Source organism: Asterias amurensis, chromosome 19 (genome assembly GCF_032118995.1).
Source record: "Asterias amurensis chromosome 19, ASM3211899v1".
Classification (NCBI taxonomy): domain Eukaryota; kingdom Metazoa; phylum Echinodermata; class Asteroidea; order Forcipulatida; family Asteriidae; genus Asterias; species Asterias amurensis.
The window spans coordinates 4,286,341-4,311,810 of NC_092666.1; the positions used below are offsets into that span (position 1 = coordinate 4,286,341).

The following is a 25,470-nucleotide window of genomic DNA, read 5'->3' on the forward strand; positions in this document are numbered from 1 at the left end:
AATGTATATTGCATGAAATTTTGGCTAGTAATAACATGTTTAAAACAAGCGACCTATTTTCGTGCTTAAGCAAATTTTTTGCTTAAGCAGCTCTATGAAATTGGCCCCTAGTGTTAAGTAGAGTGAGTGTTCGAGAGTCGTGACACCTGTGTCCTTTTAGAAGCTAGACACAATAACCATGATGCGTCATCCTTCGGATGGGACGTAAAACCATTGGTTCCATATGTTTTGTAAGCACATTAGAGAACCCACTGCACTTGTCGAAAACAAAAGAAAGGTTTGCCCCGGTGTTCTTAGTTTGACCTTTTAAACCATACATTATTCTATGTAAAAGAAGTACATTGTACACGTCTTATAATCCAATGTAGTCACATACCTTGCAGGCAAATACTAAATGTTTAAGCGCCTTGGATGAGCGTCACTGAGTGACAGATAATGCGTTCTTTAAGAAGCAATAATATTATTATCAGTCGAACTTGACAATGTCTAGAGCCTTGTCTCACCAAAGCACAATGAACTGCAGAAGAGTACATCAAGTTAAACATGACGCAGGATGTGGTACTGTTAATGAGGGATGTGAACCCTTAAAGCAATCGCACAACATTGGTAAACAGTATTGTCCAAAGGCCCAAACTTATGTATCACAACTTATAAAATAACAAACCTGTGAAAATTTAGGATCAATCGGAGTCAGGAGAAAATAACATTTCGTCATGTCATGACATGTGTCTAAAACAAATCCGTTATTCTCGACATAGAGAGTTGATAATTGTTTTAATGTTTTCTCAAAAAGGAAAGCATTTCATGGAATAATATTTCAAGGGAGGTCTTTCACCATTACCTTCTGCAAACCCTGTAAGTTATTTGTAAATCTGTGAACTTTTAATGTTTGTTCCGTTCAGAAAGTGTCCAATGGGGACCATGGACACACTATATTGTTATTACTTGGTAAACTGGTAAAGAGCAATGGAGAGCTGTTGTTGTAAATTATTGTGAGAAACTGCTCCCTCTGAAGTAACATAGTTTTTACGAAAGAGGTAATTTCACACTAAAAAAGACTTCAGGCCTGAAATCATCAACACACTAGTAGCTCGATGTACAATGCCTAGCTAGACATAACCCAGACTCACATTCCATGGCAGCATACATTTGTCTGCGGAGAGTTTTGCCCGTCAAATATTCCTCTCACTATCCGTCATTTTCGTGAATTAATGCAGCTCCAACTGTCAAATAATTCCCGTTTTCTCACAGTGTTGTCTGCTGCGGTGTGTACGAATACACATTCGCTTGCAAGACACAAGATGCAAGACGCATGAATTTTTTGTCATCGTATCTTGACTGCACAGCGTTGACACGCAAACGCAACGCAAGTTATGCGCGTCGTGCATCTTGCGGACACGCGGTAGGCTGTGAGAATACGATCAAAAACAGGTATTTTTTAACGTTGGGAGCTGCATTATTTCACAAAAATGATGAATATTTGACGAGCAAAAGACACTGCATAAGCTGCCATGGAATGTGAATCTGTTGAAATTATTTGCTTCTTGCAGCTAAGATTGGAGTTACGAAGCTTTGAAAGTTTTCCGCCTCAGAAACGGGCGCTAATTAGTCGGGATTCTGTATTGTGTACAGCACAGAGGAAGAGTCCTATACATGTTGACGATGTGACCTGTGACATCACATGTTTACAAAAGAGCACGATTTGTACACAGCCTAATGGAAGAAAATATATATCTTATATTTTATAAAGATTGCACTGTCTAATTCTTATCAATTTTTGATATGATAAATGGGGGCACATCTCAAAACTTGTCCAGCTTTTACTTTCATAGGCCCCTATAACTCTTGGATTTATGTGGAAATTATGACACAAAATGTCAACTTTCCCATATGACCTGTGCAGTATTGTGCCTGCCAGAATACTCAAAGAATGTACAACTGGTCACACAAAGTTCACGTGGTCTATGTATCTAAGGGCTAATAAGCTAGACAATGACATTTTTTTTAGTGTGATACTGAGATACATTGTGTCATCAGGCAATACCACTGAATGCAATCATTGCTAGCATTCATGCAAAGAAATCTTGATGAAAACAATACCTGTTTCGACTGCTACTGTCCCCAGAACAGCTAAAATTACACCACGGGTTATCTTTAAATTACTCTAATTTGTAAAGGCTTTGAAAAGTGGAAAATTAAACTCATGCGGAGAAATCACAGTTTAAAGGCCAGGACGCTATTGGTAATTACTCAAAATTACTTGGTACTTTGTAACGAGCAAAGGAGAGCTGTTGTCAGTCCGGAAACAATGACGAAACATTTGATTTTGTTTCCTGATCTTGAAACAATTGAAGAAAACCAAATAAAACAGATTTTTTTTTATAAAAACATGTATGTTTATGAGACATTTTATGCAAAAAATTACTAAAAGGGAAGAAATGTCAAACATAACTCATTTTTGGGTTATTTTTTTTTTCTTTTTACATTTACTTTTTTTGAGCAAAGACAATTTCAAATGGCTATATCTTGAGACTGCCACACCTCACCGCCAAGACGTTTTGAGGAAATATTAACCCATCTATTATGAAATGTTGCACATAGTGGCGTTGTCGTTACTTATCGTTACCTAAAGTTATGGATTGCCAAACATCACATGTTAAAGCGAGAAACAAGTATTTCCTGAAAAGGATACACTATTTCCAGACATTTACAATGTCTCTTAAATGTTACAAGGGTATTTTTCTTTCATTATTCTCTAGAAACTTCGAGTCCGAATTTCCACAGTTTTTTTTATGCGTACAGAATGTTTGGATACAATTTACTAAAGGTGTCCAGTACCTTTTATAACAACCAACAGGGAAAATGATGAGGAACAATGATCCACTCCCCACGTCATCCATTATTTTATTCATTTGGTTGCCATGGAAACCAAGGAGTAATTCCTGCGGGGAAGGTTCAGAGGGATGATGGCTCACAAACTGCATTACATGTACATTATCCCATCAAATAGAGTTGTTCATCAAATGTACATGTATTACTAAGGGAATCAATGTGTGGTGAAGAGGTTTTATTTATCAGTGGTTTAAACCGGCCAAGGCCTGATTCTTGATTATTTTACCTCTAGACATGCTAGAGACGAAGTCGAGGTAATTTTGTCAACAACCAAGCCTTGGCGGGTTTACACTACTACTATACTACAGGCCTGATATTTCACGGAGGCAACGAAGGCGATTGCCTCCGTGTCCACTGGTCATTGCCTTGGTGCCCTTGAAATGCTCCAGTACAAATTTGCAATTTCCTCATAGGGTGCCCTTTACCAAAAAGAAAATGCCTTGGTGCCCTTGCCCTTTCAAAAACGAAGCATACAGGCCTGATACTAGTAACTTTAAACCGATTCAACGCGCTTTGATTCCCATTCATTAATACCTTTACCTTCTTAAGGTTTAAAAAAAAGGTTTTACATGTAAGAGCAAGGGCACCGAGGCCTTTTCTCCTTGGTTAAAGGCAGTGGACATTATTGGTTCATGTAATTACTCAAAATAAATATTAGCATAAAACATTACCTGATAACAAATAATTGGGAGATGCTGATAGTATAAAACATTGTGAGAAACGGCTCCCTCTGAAGTAACAACTTCGCAATGAATTCGCAATGAATCTTTTGCAATAAAACTGTGTTCGACTACAGCCATGATGTCAAAATATGAACTGAAAATATGAACTGAGCTCTAACTTAAAAAAAATTACATTTTGAGAAAGGCAAAACAGAATTACTTGTTTTGCCATAAAAACGAATGAGGTTTAAAAAGAGGTAGGACAAGTTATATTCACATCAAAGTAGGCAGGCCCGAAACAGCACAAAGGCATTGCCTCCATGCCCCCTGGTCATTGCCTTGGTGCCCTTGAAATGCTACAGTACAAATTTACAATTTCCTCTTAGGGTGCCCTTTACCAGGGACAAAATGCCTTGGTGCCCTTGCCCTTTTAAAAACACAGCATACAGGCCTGAAGAAAATTATGTTGTTAAACACATTTACTTATTGTAAATTTAATATGGTCCTTGAAATGCCCCAGTAGAAATGTCTAATTTCCTAACAGGGTGCCCTTTACCAAAGTGAAAATGCCTTGTTTTTCTTTCCCTTTCAATAAAAGGAAGCATACAGGCCTGAGTATGCTTTTGAAATTATGAAAAAAACACCCTCAAATAACCCAAAAGTGATCTCTCGTGAGAAACCAAAATGTTTAAGGCTGTGTTGCAATGGATCGGGCAATGTCACTTGATTGGCGGAAGAAACTGTCATTATTTCATCATAGGAAATACAACGATGCCACTCTTAATTAGTGCCGTACATAGGCCCCTACCAAAATATTTGTTCAATGGTTGTTTCAAACAGTCAAGGCCTTGTGATTGCAGACAGGGTTTGAAGACAGTGATCGTGATGTGCGGCGTGTGTATCATTGTGCTCGTCTCATCAAGTAGCCACTTGGGTCCACGGAGTGAGTGAGTGTGAATCGGTTGCACATCAAACCGGGGTCCTACATGTACATGATGTATATTACAAAAGAGTCCACGGTTCGGGAAAGGTCTGCGCTTGGAAAACGTGTACAAAACCAATTGGAGTGTTGCAAAAAAGTACAAGTATTAACCAAAGAGGGACATTAGGAGGTCCATGGTTGCAGGCGTACATGTGTACAATACAAGCTCAGGTGAGTTAGTGTGAGTGAGTGAGTGAGTTTGTGTCCACATTGAATAATTCACAATGTTGATAAGTGTATAAGTTGCCATGTATACATGTAAGTTGCCATGATTATTTTGTGGTTTTTGTGAACAAATTTCAGCTGACACAGATCTAGAGAAAACAATGCATTTCGTTTGTGCTTTGTCACAGAAACCACAAGGGAAACTGACTGGGTAAATTTTGAAATGATTTTGGGGGTTGAACAAAGAATTGACTAGAGTGGGATTCGAACCAATGACCTCTGGATTAACGTGCCGGCGCTCATGGTTTCTAATGATATCTGAAACAAAAAGTCGCATCCCCTTAATAAGGTGATCCCCTGGCTGCCGCTTCCCAGGTTGTATCGTAACTTGGGTGTGATCCCTGGATACACGGCAGTTAACGGTTGTATGGCTTCTGACTGGCACCCCTGAACAAAGATATCGACAAAATAGGGACACCGCCAATATAGGGCTAGATAGCTCAGTTGGTAGAGTGCCGGCACGTTGTTCCGGAGGTCGTTGGTTAGAATCCCACTCTAGTCAATTCTTTGTCAACCCCAAAAATCATTTCAAATTTCAAATGACACAGAACTAGAGTTATTTAAAACAACTGCATTTTTGTTTGTGCTTTGTCCCAGAACAGTATTGGCAAAAAAATAGTTTTTACTAGACCACTATGGGCCCAATTTCATGGCACTGCTTACCGTCAAGCAAAGAGACAGCACTTGCAGAAGCAGGGAATTCAGTGTTCCATCAAGTGTGTTTCACAGGCTAGCAGGGATTTTTGACTTGTATACTAGGCATTCTACATGTAGTACGATACACAGCTACATCATGCATGCACATGTAGGGTTTACGATACACAGCTACATGCATGTAGAGCAGAAATTTCTTGAGTTTGCAGGGAATTTTTGCTTGTGCATACATTACGTTCGTTAGGCAATATTCTAGGTAGTACATGTACGTTACGCAGCTCTACATGTGGAGCAGAAATTTCACGCTTTAACATGGATTTTTTTCTTGTGCACGTACATGTACGTACGCTAATAGGCATTCTACGTAGTACGTTACACAGCTACATATAGTGGAGCAGAAATTTCAGGGGTTAGCATGGAATTTTTGCCAAGTGCACGTACACGTACTTACGTTACTCTGAGGCATTCTACGCTTCCACAGATAGAGCAGTCTGCACTTGCAGAAGCAGGGAATTCCGTGGGTCCGACAATTTTAAAAAGGGTTAAGGCTCGGTCACACAGGCCCCGATAACGAGAACGAAAACGATAACGATAAAAATGCACGCCCTCGATTGGTTGAATGAGCGTGGGCGTAATCTGCGGGGAGCAATTCAACCAATCGCGAACGTGCATTTTTATCGTTCTCGTTTTCGTTCTCGTTATCGGGCCTGTGTGACCGGGCCTTTAGCGGGGATTTTTGGCTTACTTGGCTCTACATTGCTAAGCACATTAGTACGTAAGTATTCGACGATTCCAAAGCAGAATTTTGGCGCTTGCCCTACTTCCAGCGGAAAATGGTGATCCTAAATGAAATTGGGCCCTGATTTTACCTTGTGGTTACAGATGTATTCCATGCATAATCCCTCCTATAATATATTAAAGGAAGTGGACACTATTGGTAATTGTCAAAGACAAGTCTTCTCACTTGTTGTATCTCAACATATGCATTAAATCACAAACCTGTGAAAATTTGAGCTCAATCGGTCATCGAACTTCCGAGATAAGAATGAAAGAAAAAATACCCTTGTCACACGAAGTTGTGTGCGTTTAGATAGTTGATTTCGAGACCTCAAGTTCTAAACTTGAGGTCTCGAAATCAAATTCTTGGAAAATTACTTCTTTCTCGAAAACGATGGCACTTCAGAGGGAGCCGTTTCTCACAATGTTTTATACCATCAACCTCTCCCCATTACTGGTCACCAAGAAAGGTTTTATGCTAATAATTATTTTGAGTGATTACCAATAGTGTCCACTGCCTTTAAATACAGTATACATGAACTGTGTTGGAAGGCCATACATTTATAATGAGTTGTCATCTAGGCATCGATAAAATACGAGAGAATTGAGGCCAGTTCAGTTGGCAAAGGCCAAATTTGAGGTTTTAGAGTGAAGTAGAGAATCGATAAAGGCACTGAACTCCCCCCTATTGGTAAATTACTCAAAATAATTATTAGCATAACATCTTACTTGGTAACGAGTAATGGGGAGAGGTTGATAGTATAAAACATTATGAGAAACGGCTCCCTCTGAAGTGGAGAAGGTTTCGAGAAAGAAGTAATTTTCCACGATTTGATTTTGAGATTATACCCGAGGGCCTACATGTAATTACATAGCTGGAGGGGCGTTGTGTTGAAAGCACCATTGAACAATTATAACTTTTGCATTTATTTTTTCTTTTGACCAAAAAGTGTTGATGTTTTTTTACCATAAAGGTATGAATGGCAATCAAAGTGTGTTGAATAAGTTGTAAACTAGTTGTTTAACCCCCCCCCCCTCCTCGACTTTGTCTCGGTAGAATTATCAAGAACAGCAGGTTAAAAACACCACATGTAGATGAAAGCTGAAACCCTCTTCACCACACATTGATGCCCTAGATAACCCTAACCCTAGCATCAGATAACAAAGGGTTATCAGGCCCAATTTCATCACTCTGCTTTTAAAAAGGTTTTTGTTACTTTTTGTTGCGACACAAAACACAAGTGTCCACAGATTTACATTAAACTTACACAGTTTGAAGATAATAGTGGTAGCAAACTTCCCTTGAAATATTCCAATGGGACTTTGCTTCTGTGGCATGCCGAAAGTTACAGAGTCTGGCTTTTGTGTAGGTCTACCGCGCGTTTCCACCTGGACTTATATTCCACGACGTTTGCATAGAATTTTACAGTGTGGTCGCGCTAAGGTTTACAGCGCGGAGCTTTTGCTATTGTACTCTTAGCGGCCCTGTAAATTTACCGTGGATGTGCAGAAGTATTCCGCAACCTCTCTTGGCTTGCTAGTTTTACATCACATCCGCGGTTAGTTGATAGACACACGTAGGTCGACAGTTAACCTTGCATATCCCCCATTGGATTGAATTTTATCATTCAACAGAAATTTTCAAGTGTGTTTGTTTGTTTTGTATTTTTTGCACAGATCATGCCCACGATGAGAACATCAGGAGAAAACTAATGGTCTGTGATTTCATTCCACAAGGTACGTACATTATAATAGGCCTATCAATAGATGTTTCTCTTAAAATAAACAATTGTCAAGGCCGCAAGAACACGGAATTCAAACTCTGGTGTTTCTGATCAGCAAAGCGTGGGTTCAAGTCCAAGTCGTGACACTGATGAGCGAGACACTTAAAAACCATTTCTTCGTCCTTTGGATGGGACATATAAGCCATTGGTCCTGTGTGTTGTGAAGTGCATGTAAAAGAACACATGCCATGCACCAGTGTTCCTGGCTCGATTGGCAGTATATTAATAATAATAATAATAACTTTCGATTTATATAGCGCCTAATAACTAACACTTAATTCTCTAAGCGCTTTACATTAGTGCCCTGGTCATAGGGCCAATAACATCCCTTTTTAATGTTTCTCAGCTCCCTTGGGAGTATACAACCTGGGCAACAGTTTATATCGCTCCAAAGGCTTTTTCATTCACAATATCAACCTCTACCCTCGCAGGTACCCATTTATTCCCCTGGGTGAAGAGAAGCAATTCTAGTAAAGTATCTTGCTCAAGGACACAAGTGTCACGACCGGGATTCGAACCCACACTCCGCTGAAAACGCACCAGAACTTGAATTCGATGCTCTTAACCACTCGACCATGACACTCTATATTGCGTCACACAGCACCTTGCAAACCATTACTTGCTGATGTAGTGTAAAAGTAGTTCTTAATTCGAGTGAGTCCCGCATACAATGTACATGTAGGCTACATCACCTTGTTGGAACACTGTACACACTGTGTATGTAAGCTAGCACACAAATATTGACTGCTTCGAGTGCTATGGTTTAAACTACGACTCCCGAGGTGATCCCCGGAGTTTCTATTTTCACCGAGGCGAAGCACTCTAAACCAATAAAAAGGCAGAATATTGGTAAGGGGTGTTATAAAAGCCACTATATATATGTAGTTCTTATCACAGCGCATCTCACATTACACCTCCTATAATGTGCTTTACATTAGTGCCCCATGGTCATTGGACCTAAAACATTCCTACATGTATTACAATCTTTCTCAGCTCCCTTGGGAGTATACAACCTGAGCAACCATAGTACTCCGAAGGCTTTTTCATACACAGTGTCAACCTCTGTCACAGGTGTACATTAGTTCCCATTTACATACCCCTGGGTGAAGATCGAGAAGCAATTCTAGTAAAGTATCTTGCTGTGTCACAACCAGGACCGGAACCCACACATTGACGACTTTAACCACCAGGGCCCAATTTCATAGAGCTGCTCAAGAACAAAACTATGCTTTTACCAGCCAAATCACATCGTACCATCTGTGATTGTTACACCTCGGTAACAAACTGTGAAGTTTGATTGATCGAGAACCAATCATGTGAGGGGCAACAAAAACGCATGTTACATGGCTCGACGGGCCGGGTAACATGAATAGTGATGTACATTGGGCCTGTCGGGGTGTGTACATCTCCTTGATCGTTCCCGGCGTTGGTCGATTTCCAGAACTGTGTACTAAACAACCGCGGGTTCGAGGGAATAGTTTCTTGTTTGCTGTGTCATGTTTGAAGAGGACGACAGAACTTCGAGAAGAGGAATAACAATTACACAAAGGTATAACAAAACAGTTGTTGCACGCTGTGACTGGGGTCCATGGGTTATGTACATCCCCTTGGGTGCCATTTTCCCTCTCGAGTGTACAAAACGCCATGGACCCCGGTGCAACAATTGTATACCGGTATCCTGCTCATATTTGCTTACATTAAATAATCACAGTTTGAAGATAATGTTATATAGCCTTAATATTACATATGCTGAGGTGCTGTAGTTTTTCAGAAATGAGTAAAACGAGTCACAAAAATTATTTAGCCTATTATACAAATTATTTTTGTGACATTTCTCATTTGCAACAGTTTTTTTTTAATGGATGCTTTTAACTATCAATATACATGTACTTAATCTCAAACTGTCAAACTGTGTCAAAGTTTGATGTAAACCTTTGTGCGCTGCATTATATTATGTAACAAAAAGTACTCAAACCAGTTAAGCAGCTCTATGAAATTGGGCCATGAACTTGGATTTGATTCTCTTAACCACTCCACCATGACACCCTTAGGCAACTGAGCCTTGACCAAGTTATTTGAACTTTGTGTTCGTATGCACCTGCTGCTTTGCACTCAGTCACGCTATTGTACGCACTGCTTTATTGTTTTTAAAAACATGGTATTATAACTATTGGCGCTGCATGCCCTACCCGCACATGAAGGGTGTTTTTTTATATAAGCACACAGCTGTGCAGTCTTTTTCAGTATGGAACAACTTTCGCACAACATTTTGGGGGGGTGAAACTGGGCCCCCATTGAAATGCAGTATAGTATGCAGTGCACTGGCAATGACTGGGGATGTAAGCTGTAACCTGTGGCATTCGGCAGTCAACTCAGATGTCATTCTTTGAATGAATTTGTTGCATTGAGCAGGCAAGTGACTTCATATTGGTGTTAAGCTTGGGCGATATCGATTCATTTTATACACGATATGTATATCGCCGACAATATAATTGCGATTAAATAAATTTGACATCATCAGTCTTCAAACTCCAAATGAAAGTTGTAGAAGAGACAGTCATAGCATAAGAGAGGTGTTCTGATGACCTACTCTTCTGGTTTAACTCCAAACCTATGGTGTGCAAGATGTCTCAGGAAATACATTGTGATATCGTGATATTTAATTGATATCGCAATATATCGCGATGTATCAATATGTTTTTCGATTAAAACCAAATTGATCTGAATAACAAAATCGTTTCCAAATTAATATTCGCGATATTCGATAATATCGTGATATCGCCCAAGCTTAATTGGTGTTGCATATATTGTTGAACTTGTAATTGGCAGTCAACTTTGTTGCATTTGGCAGAGTTCAGGGGGTCCCCACATACTAGCCAAGTCACCACTTCACTTTATGTGCGTATACTGTTGCATTCATGTAGCAGGGCAATTTGCTCAGTCCTAACATAGCAAACAACATGCCTGCACAAAGCAAAAGAAAATCCCTTCTTGAATTTTGTTGCATATAAACATTAAATGGTTTTAACTGTGTTGCATTCTGTATTTTGCAGGGTAGTCTATTGGGATGTGTTTGGCATGGTGCGTGTAGTATGTAGAGCGACGCTAACTGAGGCTTATACATGTATATTGGTTCACTGCTTTATTGGCGTTAAAGGCAGTGGACACTATTGTAATTATTCAAAATAATTTGTAGCATAAAACCTTACTTGCTGGTAACCAGTAATGGGGAGAGGTTGATAGTATACAAATATTGACTGCTTCGAGTGCTATGGTTAAAACTATGACTCCCGAGGTGATCCCCGGAGCGTTCTATTTTCCCGAGGCGAAGCCGAGGGAAAATAGAACGCTCCGGGGATCACCGAGGGAGTCATAGTTTTTAACCATTGCACGAGTAAAAGCAGTCAATATTTGTTTTATAACACCCCAAACATTTCTAAATACTGTACTATTATTATTAAGTTACAGACCTGAATGCTACAATCCACGGACGACGCGAATACAGATTGCAAACACTTTTGCTGAATGTGTTGCATGTCGTGTCGTGCAATCCGAAATGGTTACAGACTATTAATTTATCATCCTCGTACACGCAACGGACGTCTGGGTACTGCACGCCGTGTGCTAGTCTGTCGGACTAGCGCACGGCGCCGTGTGCCAGTCTTCGGACTAGCGCATGGCAAACCGACGCACTACCACACGGCTGTCGTCTAGCAAAACTAAGACGGGTCATGTGACGCGCTCTAAACCAAAGAGCAGGCAGAAGACTTGCCAGGGGTGTTATAATATAAAATATTGTGAGAAACGGCACCCTCTGAAGTGACGCACATGATGCAGTTTTTGAGAAATAAATAATTTTCCATGAATTTGTTTTTGAGACCTCAGATTTAGAGTTTGAGGTCTCGAAGTCAAGCATCTGATGACTAGCACACCACTTCGTGTGACAAGGGATCTTTCATTACTACTATCTCGCAACAAATTGAGCTCAAATTTTCTTAGGGTTGTTATTTTATGTATTCTATGTTGAGATACACCCAAGTTGACAACCAATGTGTCCAGTGTCTTTAAAATGGGTTGTTACTATTTGCAACAAATGCGCATGAACCATGCCTTAAGATACGCGCTACGCGTAACAAACAGCGCGGCGGGTAACATGAGTGATGCTAACTGGTGTACATGTACATCACCTTGATCGTTCCCACCGTTGGTCGATTTCCAGCGCTTAGTACCAAACGGCAGCGGGTTTGAGGGAACAGTGAATCTGAGTGGTTTCATATTTTTGGACAACTGTTCGTCTGCTTATTAAACTGTGCATACTCGTCGGAAGTTACGTTTGAAGATGACAACATACTTCGAGAAGAGTTATAATCATGTTACCAAGGTACATCAAAACATTTCTTGCGCGCTTTTTTGAGGGGTCCATGGGTTTTGTACACCCTCTGGGGCAAATGGCACCCGGCAGCTTCGCATCGGGTGCCATTTCCCCCCTCGGGTGTACAAAACGCCTTGTTATATACATGTACCTCGGTAACAAACTGTGAAGTTTGATTGGTCGAGAACCAATCATGTGACGCGCAACAAAAACGCATGTTACATGGCTCGACGGGCCGGGTAACATGAAAAGTGATGTACACCGGTGTACATCACCTTGATCGTTCCCGGCGTTGGTCGATTTCTAGCGCTGTGTACGAAACAACCGCGGGTTCGAGGGAATTGTTTCTTGTCCGTCTGCTTAACAATGGATCGCCATAATAATGTTTGAAGAGGACAGAACTTTGAGAAGAGGAATAACAATTATACAAAGGTTTAACAAAACAATTGTTGCATGCTGTGACTGGGGTCCATGGGTTTTGTACACTCTCGAGGGGAAATGGGCACCCTCGGCTTCGCTCTGGTGCCATTTCCCCCCTCGAGTGTACAAAACGCCATGGAACCCGGCACAGCGTGCAACAATTGTATAATGGATCCGGTCACAGCATGCAACATTTGTATAATGTTTTTTTTTTTTTTTTTGGGGGGGGGGGGCATGGAGGAGTCCTCCATGGGTGGGTTAAAGGGTCACAGCTGTGCGGTCTTTTCACTGTGAAACAAACTTTCGCACGTTATTTCTCTTTGTTAAACAGGGCACCCGCTGGGGAACATCTTTCATTGTTCAACTGGGTCGACCCCCCCCCCCCGCTGCAGAATTCATTTTAGAAAAGGGAACAATAGAACAGTCCCAATAGCAAGTTGCTTGCGATAGAACTAGTAAGTTTACAGGCCTACATTGTATGCTTCGCTTTTGAAATGGCACCCAATGAGTGAATCGTAAATTTCTGCTGATTAATGAATTACACAGCAACCTAAAAAATGTGCAAAATGTGTCAATTAAACCACTACTATTCAAATCTTCAGGCCTGTGAAGGGCACCCTATGAGGACATTTCAAGGGCATCAAGGCAATGACCAAGGGGCATGGTGGCAATTGCCTTAGTTGCCTTTGTGAATAAGTATCAGGCCTGTGTGCTTGCAAAAGACCTTGTGAGTTTGTACGCATTCAAAACATTCAAACCAGGAACCTATTACAACAGAGGATACGTACATGTAGGTTACCCAGAAAGTTGAAGGTCCCTTATGGAGTGGCATTATAGTAGGCCACTGCAGCGTTGCTGTATGATGATGTCATGAGCTATTAATAAACCACTTCAGTGAATCCTTCACCTGTCGTCGTTAAAGCCTAACGTGTTTCTGCTAAGCAGAAAGTTTTTAAGCAACATTTAAGGCTTCAGCAGCTCTATGAAATTGGGCCCTGGTGGTTACCCCCTGTACTGATTTGTATCAATCTGCACGTGCTGTATCTACAGTGTAAGGCAAAAACCAAAGATATGTTATGTTGGCGTAACAGGCCCCCAAAATAGGGTAGGTAGGTATGGATTTTTTATTTTTTTTTTTTCAGCAACGAAAATTACATTTTTTCTTTTTGTTTAACCTGGTAGTATGTATATATGATAGCAAAAGAAAACAAGGCTACACACAGCAAATAGTATATTTCTAAACTTTTAATTACATCTATTTTATTTTTATGTCTTTAATAGTTATTACTCATTAAATTTCTTCCATTAAAAAAAATTAAAATATCCAGAGTCGGCCATATTTTTAGGGTACATGTAGGTCTGGTTACGCCAACATACAGGTATCATTTTTTGTTATTTTGCCTAATCGTGTGAGCTACCCTGCACAGTTATTTAAAAATACATATGTAGGTACATGTATAAAAGTGTGAAACCACGTGATAATCTTAAAGGCAGTGGACACTGTTGGTAATTAATCAAAATAATTATCATCATCAAACCTTTTTTGATTACGTGTAATGGGGAGAGGTTGGTGGGATAAAACATTGGGTCGTATGAATAAAAAGTAGTATTTACTGACAAGTACTAGCAAAAAGTAAAAGCATAAACTTCCAAGTAGAAGCATTCAGTAAAAGCATCTTCTAAATTCCGTATGAATAAACCTATTCTTTTACTGCAAAGTATTCACTTAATGCTTTGGAGTAAATACTTCTGACATACCATGGCTGAATGGCTCTTAACAAAAGGTTTCCTTTGTATTAAAACTCCCATTCCATCTACGTACGCGCTCACACACACAGCCAAAGCAGCATTTGATTTAATAGAAACATAGAAATCTTCAAGTCAGCCATGAGGTTTTTATTCTGACAACATTTTGATGAAGACGACTCATCTGGACACACAGAATAAAAACGTTTTTGTTAAGCTTTTGAAACTTGGACAATGTTGGAGTGCATGACAGCGCTGTATAGAGAAGATGAGAGCTGGATATGAGCATAGCTATTTAAATTAAACTTACAAGTTTTAATAATAACACGAACAACATTCTATTGAAATGCATTTAATTGTTTAAATTCATTCATTTCTGAGTTGAAAAAATTCTTTATATCTTTTTAAAAAGCTTACTGTAATGATGCAAAACGGATTTTTTACAAACGGTTTTATTTTATCCTCAGCATATTTAAACAAGTTTGATTAAAAGCAGTTTGAGTTTGTGTGTATTGTTTCGGTTGTGAAACACTGTGTATGTGTCTATTTAATATTTCAGTGATGTCTTTCCTTTGGACTAAAACATTTATCCTGTGAGGAACATTCATAAACACTGTCATTTCTTCGGACGAGCCTTTTACTTCTGTGCCCAAGGTAGCTGTGGAGCTACCTTGAAAAATCACTAGTATTTACTTGCATTTTGTAGTATATTCTCCGTTTTATTCATATGGAAGTAAGTAAGTGCTAAAATTAAAAGAATTTACTTTTTGGTAGAAGTAGATACTTTTAGCATTTAAGTAAATACTTTTAAGTAACAGTTTTTACTTCCTTTTATTCATATGGGTGGTAGTAAATACTTCAAATTTTTAAGTAAAAGTAAGTACTACTTTTTATTCATACGACCCATTGTGTGAAACAGCTCCCTCTGAAGTGACGTAGTTTTTGAGAAAGATGATTTTCCACGAATTTGATTTTGAGACCACAAGTTTAGAATTCGAGGTCTCGAAATCAAGCATCAGAAAGCACACAACTTCGTGTGACAATGGTGTTGTTTTTTCTTCACTGTTATCTCGCAAATTCGACGACCGATTGAGCTCAAATTTTCACAGGTTTGTTCTTTTATGCATGTTGAGATATACATGAACTGTGAAGACTAGTCTTTGACAATTACCAATAGTGTCCACTGTCTTTAATTGAACCTTGTATTTGAAGAAACTGTATTTGAATTAAAAAAGACAATTTTTGTGTTTGTGAGCAGGGTGTTGACCAGAATGGCAGACGGTGGAAATGCATCCAATGATGAGAAAACGACGACCCCACCCATATGCGCCGTCTGCGGTGACCAAGCCAATGGCATGCACTACCGTGCCTTGACCTGCGAAGGATGTAAGACATTCTTCAGACGGAACGGGAGGAAGAGGGCCGATCTTAAGTGCGAGATGGGATCGAACGGGAAGTGTGTGATGGACTTGTACATGAGACGGCACTGTAGCGGCTGCAGAATGAAAAAGTGTCTGGAAGTCGGTATGCGGCTGGACAGTAAGTAGATCATTTATGGAACCGCAGTGGCTGTAGAATGCAACAAGTGTCTTGAAACTCTCAACATCTATTTAGTTAAACCAAAATTAATATTCTTTATCCCCGATGCAAATTTCCACCAATTAAATCTATTTAATTGTTCCCTCTTTTTCTTTAGGGTTATGGGACAAAGAGAGGATCAAAACACGAAAACCGATCGTCAAGAAACTCAAACCCAAAGGTGCTCCCGGTGAATCGAGTAACGCAGAAGTGCCTGGTGAGCCAACTTGCTCATCGAGTGTTTCAGGGACTCAAGAGGAAGCGCCTAGTGCGTCGACAGCAGCAGTGTACTCGACGTGTGACACTGAAAAAAAAGTTGAGTCTCATTTGCAGCTCGCTGCTAAGATGAAAGCAGCTTACTTGCAATCGCAAGAACTCGTTAAAAATGAAAAGGTATGGAGACAAGTACATCAGTCAGTCATTTTCATGTCGTAATTACAAAGTCATAGGCAATGATCTTCTAAGGAATGAAGCGAGCAATTGTACCAGAACCTCCTCGAAAGTTGTGTAAGAACAAAAAGCTGAACTTCATCAACAAAAGGACATCAAGATATACAAGCGATTGAGTAAATTTATGTCATTGATGTCAACATCTGTTTGTAATTTGATTGTATGTTTTTTCCCCATTCCAAATTAGACGCCAGATATTATTTTCCATTTATTTTCACAGTCGGACAAAGTTCCTGATATAATTCTGGACACGGTTGCAGCAGGAAAACTACCTCAGAATCCACCTCATCAGTCAACGCAAGGAAGAAGTAAAGAAAAACCAGAAACAAAACAAGAAGACAAACTCATTATGGATGTGGCTATAATTGATATCCAACAGAGGCCGCGAGAAAGGAGTTTCGCTTCAAACGCCAAAGGCAGGTTGGTCGGGAAACAGGGCAAGCATCTAGTCATCGAAGACGTCGTCAGTACAGAATTTATTCCAAGCCCAAACAGAGCCACCACCTCTGAAGTAACTAAAATGAACCCACCATTAGATCCGGAAGGATTGTCGCAGAAAAGCTGCGAGTTTCAAACTCAGATTGATAGACGACGGGGTTCAAGTGCCTCGTCCGAACTCAAATACCAAGAAGTTTTACCGCCCAGGGAGATGCTTCCTCTTAGTGGGAGGGCTCCCTCTCCACTTAAGAACTCCATGCAGAAGGATTTTGATGCATCAGAAAAATCTGATGCTTCTGTTCAACGGAAAAGGACCGTTTCGGATTCTTGTGCTCCAAGTTCAGGAGTTTGTGACGACCAATCGACAGAATATCTGACGCAGCAAGCCGCCTCCTCAGCCTCTCAAATGCCGCATACGTTAAAGAAATGCCATCCTAAGTTTTACAGATCTCAGTCGAATCTTAGTAGGAGCCCCGACTGCACAGGGCCGTCTGTATCCTTTGGGAATATCAAAACTTTGCCTAAAGATTCCTCGAGATCAAGTTCCGTAAATCTGGCGCTCGTTTCACCCGTCAAGAATGCAGACCGTCAGACTCAATCTACATGTACATCTTACGTTGCCAACGATCCGAGTCAAAGTGCCTCGAGGGAGAACCTTAAGGACGCAGGAACTTCTGGAACTTTTGGAAACTCTGTCTCTGCTGCTGCTTCCGCAGGTCTGAGTGAAATTGCTAAGAGCGTGGGTGTGGACCTGGCCGTCTTCAAGCACTTCATGGAGGTGATGATTTTGGTCTTGAAGAATATGACGATGTTTGCTAAGTGCCTTCAGGGCTTCAGCACTCTTACATGGGAAGATCAGGCTTCACTGGTGAAAGGTAAGCTGCAGGACCCATATGGGTAGAGCTGCTTAAGGACGATGGACACTATTGGTAATTGTTAACGACCAGATGTCTTACTCAGTGTATCTCAACATATGCATAAATAACAAACATGTGAAAACTTGAGCTCAATCGGTCGTCGAAGTTGCGAGTAAATAAAGTGGACACTATTGGTAATTACTCAAAATAATTATTAGCATAAAAACCTTACTTGGTAACAAGTAATGGGGAGAGGTTGAAGGTATAAAACATTGTGAGAGACGTCTCCCTCTGAAGTAACGTAGTTTTCAAGAAAGAAGTAATTTTCCATGAATTTGATTTCGAGACCTCATATTTAGAATTTAAGTCTCAAAATCAAGCATCTGAAAGCACACTACTTCATGTGACAAGGGTGTTTTTTTCTTTCATTATTATCTCGCAACTTCGACCACCAATTGAGCTCAAACTTTCACAGGTTTGTTATTTTGTGCAATGCTGAGATACACCAAGTGAGAAGACTGGCCTTTGACAATTACCAATAGTGTTCACTGTCTTTAAGGATAAGTGTTACTGGGATCTGTTTTGTGCATTACACAACGCACGAGACTTTACCGATGCTTTACTCTAATTGCTTTAAGGCAGTGGACACTATATGCATAAAATAACCAACCTGTGAAAATTTGAGCTCAATTGGTCGTCGAAGTTGCGAGATGATGATGAAAGAAAAAACACCCTTGTCACTTTCAGATGCTTGGTTTCGAGACCTGAAATTCTAAACTTGAGGTCTCAAAATCAAATTCGTGCAAAACTACTTCTTACTCGAAAACTATGGCACTTCAGAGGGAGCCGTTTCTCACAATGTTTTACACTATCAACCTCTCCCTATTACTTGTTGCCAAATAAGGTTTTATGCTAATAATTATTTTGAGTAACTACCAATAGTGTCCACTGCCTTTAAATACATGTTGGTTTAGAGGTTGGTATTGTGTATGAAAAAGCCACTGGAGCGCTACGGCAGCTCAGGGCTGTACACTCCCAGGGATCTGAGAAAGATTAAAGGCCTTTTTATTAGCCCAATAATAGGCACTAATGTAAAGCATTTTGAGATGGCTATTGTGTAAAGCGTTTAGTTTTATTAGCCTCATAAAACTGTTCAACTGTTGTGTGATTTTAATAGTGTTTGAGTGCAACCTCCGTTGTATAATTATTATAAGTTATCATACAACCACGTGTGGAATACAGAAAAATATAGCGCTTCTGCTGCCCATATCCAACGAGGCCGAACAAATTCGTCTTCCAGCCTCATTAAGTCAATGAGGTTAGGTTTTGTTTTTGTTTTTATTTTTGCACGCGCAGAGTTTAGAATATAATTTTTGCACTGACCGTATGCGGAGCGTGAAGCATTGACACTAACAATACAGAGTGCAATATAAAAACTGGGAGTACAGTTTATAGCTTTTTATTTCACACTCCGATTCGAGCATCTGATTGGCGGATTAGAGCATACTGAAAGATAAATATTTATATTGTTAACGTTGGCAGGAGTCTGGTTGTACACATCTTTCGATAACAGTTTTCATACTTTTGGATAACCTCGACAGCCCATCTCCTACTCAGGCCTGTATGCTTCGTTTTTCAAAACGCAAGGGCACCAAGGCATTTTCTCCTTGGTAAAGGGCACCCTATGAGGAAACATCAGGCCTGCCAACTTGTATTCATTTGTTTATATTGTCATGTCCAAAACGGATACTTCGGCAGACGCACTGATCTTCAATGACATTCCCAGCCATAACTCGTTGGGCCCCCTGCCCCCTTTCAATGTGACTGAGGTTCTCGTTGCCATTCTTCTGTGTTCCAGTCAACATTGAGCGGGGGATGGGGGGAGAGAATGATTATAGCCAGTTGGAAGTGTACAGGGGATGGTTTTATGTAGCATTAGGAATAGGTGGCCCAAGCATTTTGGCCGTGTGATATCAAACCGCATCGACCCTGCAAGGTTTTAAACGGCCGTTTAAGAACAAGTAGCTACTCTTTTATTCTCATTCATCAATGCCTTTTGGGTTAAAAGGAGTAACGAATAAGAAACTGTGTTAAACTTATCCAGTTCCAACGTATGCTTGAGCTCTGTACGTTCGTGTGTTGCATTGTCATGAATGACTGAGACGACCGTTTTCGTATCCGTTCTTGCAAGTATAGTCTTGGTTCAAGACGTTCTCGTGTTCCTTTAAGTACACTCGGCACGGCCAACTCACCGACAGCGCCCGCTTCGCCCATAACAAGAAAGGTCTTGTACCAAGACTAGCACGTAGTATCCGAAAACAACCGGTTATAAACAACGCTCCAGCTGGTCATTAACAACAGTTTAAACACCCTCATGTGACGCGCTCTCCACCAATAAGAATAGCGAAACTATCTGAGGTATTTATGAGTAAACAATTTAGTATTTCTCTTATTTTTTTTGTGTGTGTTTTAAAGGTGCTTACTTGGAGTTCTTAATTCTGACGTCTGCCGAGCTTTTCGACTTAAAGAGCAAGTCATTCGTCAGTGAGCTCGTGCCAGGGCAGGAATACACGCAGGATGTTGGGAGTATGGGGGGATTCGGTGAAGTCTTCAATAGTTGTGTATCGTTCTCGGAGAAGATGCACAAACTGGAGTTACGTCAGGAGGAGACCGCTCTGCTGTTTGCTATCTCTATAATGACGCCAGGTGAGTCAAGACATTAATAATAATTATAATAGTGACGATGACTACCGCAAGCTAGTCGAAACGTTGAGACTAATTTAAGAACTGACTCCGCGGTAGACCAGTTAATCACGATCCTATAAGCTAAAGAAGTAGTCCCACCCTATTTTCTATACCATCCGCCCGGGTAAAAGTTAAAAAGCAGGACAGTTCTTTTCAGGACTGTGAGAAGTCTCCCGAACCCTCAAACATATTCTCCACGGTAGTAGAATAAAGCAAGACAGTTCTAAAAGAAGAACTTTTTCCTGGCAAGGAGATACACACTTGGTGTTACTGCAAACCAAATATAATATACATTGATACCTCACCATGCAATGCCTCAAATCCTATAATAGTTTTTATACAGTGCAAATATTGCTGACGGACGTGACTGATATTTCCAACCGTCTGCGGCTGCTAGCGGATTCGTCGGCAACAATTGACGGCTACACATGATGATTGGCGGCAAATTTAAAATTGCAGTTCTCAGCTTAAAGTAGCTTGCCGTACCCCCCTATTCATCGTAGTGTGAGCTAGCCTTAAGATGTGATGCATTGGCAGGCGGTTTGATGAATCGTGCATATTCGTAAAAAGCTATGATTGATTGAGAGTCACTTTTCCATTGTTTAACATCAAAGATGGTGATACTTAACGTCAGGTGCAATCCATCTATTAGAGATCAACTATTCATTTCCTGACTATGTAATTATCACCATAGCAACACCACACTCATTCTCGATTATTACCTTGTTACCTTGGCAACAGATCGTCCTGACGTTCAAGACACTACTTCCATCTCGTCTGAGCAGCAGATATTGGTCGAGGCCCTACAGACTTGTCTGAAACACAATCACCCAGACCAAACCAACTTATTTCCTAAGGTATGTTTAAACCCCCCTCGTTGCGATACCCAGGAATTGGTTTTCTCAAAGCATTAAAAGCGCACTGGGCACTGTTGGTAATTGCTCAAAATAATTGTTAGCCTGAAAACTTACTTGGTAATAAAAATGGAGAGCTATTGAGAGTATAAAACATTGTGAGAAACTGCTCCCTCTGAAGAAACGTAGTTTTTTTGAGAAAGAGGTAATTTCTCACTCAAATGTTAGGCCTGAAGCCTTTTATTAGGCATCTCATCATTTTCTTCCATTATTCTCTTGCAACTTCGATGACCAATCCAGAGATACCAACATACACGATTTGGGCGTAGCAAATACGATTTCGAGCCGTGACTACGACGCTACAATAATACTCAATAAAACACGCTAAACAAGCCGCCCAATATAATTTTATTAAATCGTACGATACATGCAAACAACGAATAAACTATTAAGTGGAAATAAATATTGAGAAAAATATCCAAATAATTGTAACAGAAAAAAAAAAAAAACACTTTTAATTTTAGAACGCAGTGTTGAATAATAGCGGCGAATTCACTCGAACAATATACGTGTCTCGACGTAATGATTGTTGCGTGCCCTCTGATCCCCCGCTGGCTGGCCGGATGAGTATTTTTACGCTAGTGCATTGCTGCAAGATCGTACCCATTGATCTCTATTACACCATGGGGAATAGTGCACACGTGCGTGGGGAATTGAATGAGGTTGTGTGTGAGCTAACGAACGTGTCACAGTAACCTCATTCCTCATGTATCCACTATTATTGTGCCCATGCTGTCTGTACATGTACTTCATCGAAGTAAGAAGTAATGGCGACAAAAAAGGAGACCTTCTGAACAAAAATACCTTCAACTGAGTGGCCTGTGAGATCTAAGCTAGACAGTTTTCATGTTTTCTTACTAGTAATTGTAGCGCCGATGTCCAGACAATGCCCAAAATACGGATACGTATTTTTTGCCCAAAATCCGGACAGGTTTTTTTTTTTTCTTTTTCTCTCTCCCATTAGCTTGTTGTTGCATTTCTGACCATTAAAACAAAAACATTTAAGTAAGGCCACCCTTTGTTATGTTTTTTTTTTTTAAAACAAAGTCAGAAGATGAGGGATTTTTTTTTTTTCCCCAGATTTTTTTTTCACTGGCCATTATAAACATTTGTAGCTGTTCTGTTGGTGCATACAGAGGTAGTTGTTATTTCAGGACAATGCCTGAAAATGAGCTAATTAGCATTGTAGAGAGTAATAGAAAGATTGGTTTAGGGAGCCCAAGCCACGCTCGCCCTTAACTTTTGGGAGATGCTACTCTTTTTGAAAGTTCAATGTTGGCATCTCTGCCAATCCAGGTTTTTTTGTTATGCATATCTTGAGATACACCAAGTGAGGATGCTGGTCTTTGACAATTTACCAAAGGTGTCCAGTGCCTTTAAGACACTTTAAGATCCGTAAAGTGCAGTATAATGTGTTTTTTCCCCCACTTATTTGATGGTTGTGAAAGAGTCGTTGAGGGTTATTGACTTTGTACTTTTTCTTTAATGGGCTTGCCACGACTGTCTTGCCATTATGAGTATTGTTAGTAGCGTACTTGGCCTCTTTATTGAAAGGGTTTGGATACCTTTTGTAGGTTAAGTGTTGGGCCATGACATGAATCCCTACTCACTGTGAATGAAGATGTTTCAAATTCAATTTACCTGTAGAAGTTTTAGCTTTTTTAAAGGCAGTGGTAATTGTCAAAATCCAGTCTTCTAACTTGATGTATCTCAACATGTACATAAAAATAACAAACCTGTGAAAATTTGAGTTTGATTGGTCATCGGAGTTGCGTGATAACTATGAAGAAAAAAATACCCTTGTCACACATGGTCACACGAAGAAGTTGTGTACTTTCAGATGTGTCCACTGCTTTTAATAGTGGTCAAGTCTTATGAGAAAAAGAGAAAATCACAGGGGATTTTATTATTAACTCTACTGCCACTGAGTTGATGTTATTTATTAGGAAGGATGTGCCAACGTTAAAGACACTGGACACTATTGGTAGTTGTCAAAGACCAGTCTTCTCATTTGGTGTATCTCAACATATGCATAAAATAACAAACCTGTGAAAATTTGAGCTCAATTGGTTATGAGATTTGCGAGAGAATAATGAAAGAAAAAACACCTTGTTGCAAGTGTGCTTTCAGATGCTTGATTTGGAGACCTCAAAATCAAATTTTGAGGTCTTTGAAATCACATTAAAATATTTTAGTGAGAAGTTACCTCTTTCTCAAAAAATACATTACTTCAGAGGGAGCCATTTCTCACAATGTTTTATACTATCATTAGCTCTCCATTGCCATGATTGCTGGTTATCTAGGTTTTAGGCTAAGAATTATTTTGAGTAATTACCGTAACCCACATAGTATAGCGTCCTTGCTTTAAGTAAAAAATATTGTGGCATTTCAATGTCAAAACATTTTTGTTGAAAATTTCACCCCTGTTGGACTGTTTGTTTCTCAATACTGATATTTCTGACAAACAACCCATTTACAATGTAGCTTGACTGCATCTTAGGTCAAATAAAAAAGAAAGCATGTTTATGTGTTCATGCCTTTTGAAAAATGGCTACAGCTATTTTTCAAGAGATCGCTGAGATCGTTAAAATGTATCTTTTTTTTACACCATGCTTTTTGGAAAATTGGCCACCCAACATATTTTTAAAGACAACCAGCTCGACTAATTTTCAAAATGAATTGTTTTCATCGTAAAAAAAAAGGAGAAGAAAAATCGGCCTCTAAAAAGGAAGCAAGAGGAACGCTAAAAATGTTTTTATTTTTATCTGGCCTCATATGGTGTAATCGCAACGCCTCAAAACTTACATGATTTATATCTTTGTCACATCAACAGACCATAATGCTGCTGACGGACGTCCGAGACCTCACCGAGAAATACATGGAGGACATTATGAACCTAAAGCTGCAGGGAAAAGAGATTCTCCCTCTCCTCTGTGAAATGTTTAATTTATGATGAGATAGTCATCATCGGACGGAAGTCAATCTCGTCCCTACCTCAAGTCTGTAAGACGTCTCAACTGAAGGATCTTAAAGGCACTGGACACTATTGGTAAATACTCAAAATAATTATTAGCAAAAAACCTTACGTAATTACGAGTAATTGGGAGAGGTTGATGGTATAAAACAATGTGAGAAACGGCTCCCTAGTTTTCAAGAAAAAGTGATTTTCCACAAATTTGATTTCGAGACCTCAGATTTAGAATTTGAGGTCTCAAAATCAAGCATCTGAAAGCACACAACTTCGTGTGACCATGGTAGCACAAGGGTGTTTTTTCTTTCATTATCTTGCAACTTCAACGACCAACTGACATGATTGATGAACTCTAGTGGACACTATTGGTAATTACTCAAAATAATTTTTATCATAAAGACTGACTTGCCCAGGGCTTAGGTTTCTCAAACAAAGCATTTAAGATTCATCTTAAAGGCACTGGACACTACTGGTAATTGCTCAAAATAATTGTCAGCGTGGACTTACTTCCGTGGAGAGCTGTTGATAGTATCAAAAAAACACTGTGAGAAATGGCCCCTCTGAAGTACATGTACATGTACTATGTCGCAACTGAGAAAGAGGTAATATAATTGTGATTTGTATCTCATTGGGAGTTAGCATCTTGAGACATAGGCCTAGATTTCAAAGAAAATCAAGACCAGGTTTTCAGTTAACAAACATTTAATATAAACCACAAGGGAAACTGACTGGGTAAATTTTGAAATGATTTTTGGGGTTGAACAAAGAATTGGCTAGAGTCGGATTCGAACCAACGACCTCCGGATTAACGTGCCGGCGCTCTACCAACTGAGCTATCTAGCCCTATGTTGGCGGTGTCCCTATTTTGTCAATATCTTTGTTCGGGGTGTCAGTCAGAACGGTTGTATGGCTTCTGACTGGCACCCCCGAACAAAGATATTGACAAAATAGGGACACCGCCAACATAGTGCTAGATACATGTAGCTCAGTTGGTAGAGCGCCG

The 25,470-nt window shown here is 39.9% G+C and overlaps 1 protein-coding gene and 1 non-coding gene across 5 annotated transcripts in view; one reads left to right on the plus strand and one right to left on the minus strand.

Annotated features, from left to right (window-relative positions):
- The window catches only part of LOC139951425 (vitamin D3 receptor B-like), a 42,424-nt gene extending 17,073 nt beyond the window's left edge, over positions 1 to 25,351 (plus strand). For 2 of the 4 annotated variants that reach the window (XM_071950311.1, XM_071950312.1), the window contains 7 exons: positions 7,870 to 7,929; positions 15,773 to 16,053; positions 16,211 to 16,485; positions 16,763 to 17,855; positions 20,313 to 20,543; positions 21,324 to 21,439; positions 24,330 to 25,351. In XM_071950311.1, the coding sequence (XP_071806412.1) occupies positions 15,786 to 16,053; positions 16,211 to 16,485; positions 16,763 to 17,855; positions 20,313 to 20,543; positions 21,324 to 21,439; positions 24,330 to 24,449 (2,103 nt within the window). In that variant the 5' untranslated portion in view covers positions 7,870 to 7,929; positions 15,773 to 15,785 and the 3' untranslated portion in view covers positions 24,450 to 25,351. Of the gene's footprint in view, positions 1 to 7,869; positions 7,930 to 9,430; positions 9,526 to 15,772; positions 16,054 to 16,210; positions 16,486 to 16,762; positions 17,856 to 20,312; positions 20,544 to 21,323; positions 21,440 to 24,329 lie in introns of those variants that run through there. The other 2 variants (XM_071950310.1, XM_071950314.1) reach the window with 2 other exon arrangements.
- On the minus strand, positions 25,238 to 25,310 carry Trnan-guu (transfer RNA asparagine (anticodon GUU)). Its single transcript has one exon. It is a non-coding gene; the product is annotated as a tRNA-Asn (tRNA).
- Positions 25,352 to 25,470: the final 119 nt, after the last annotated feature.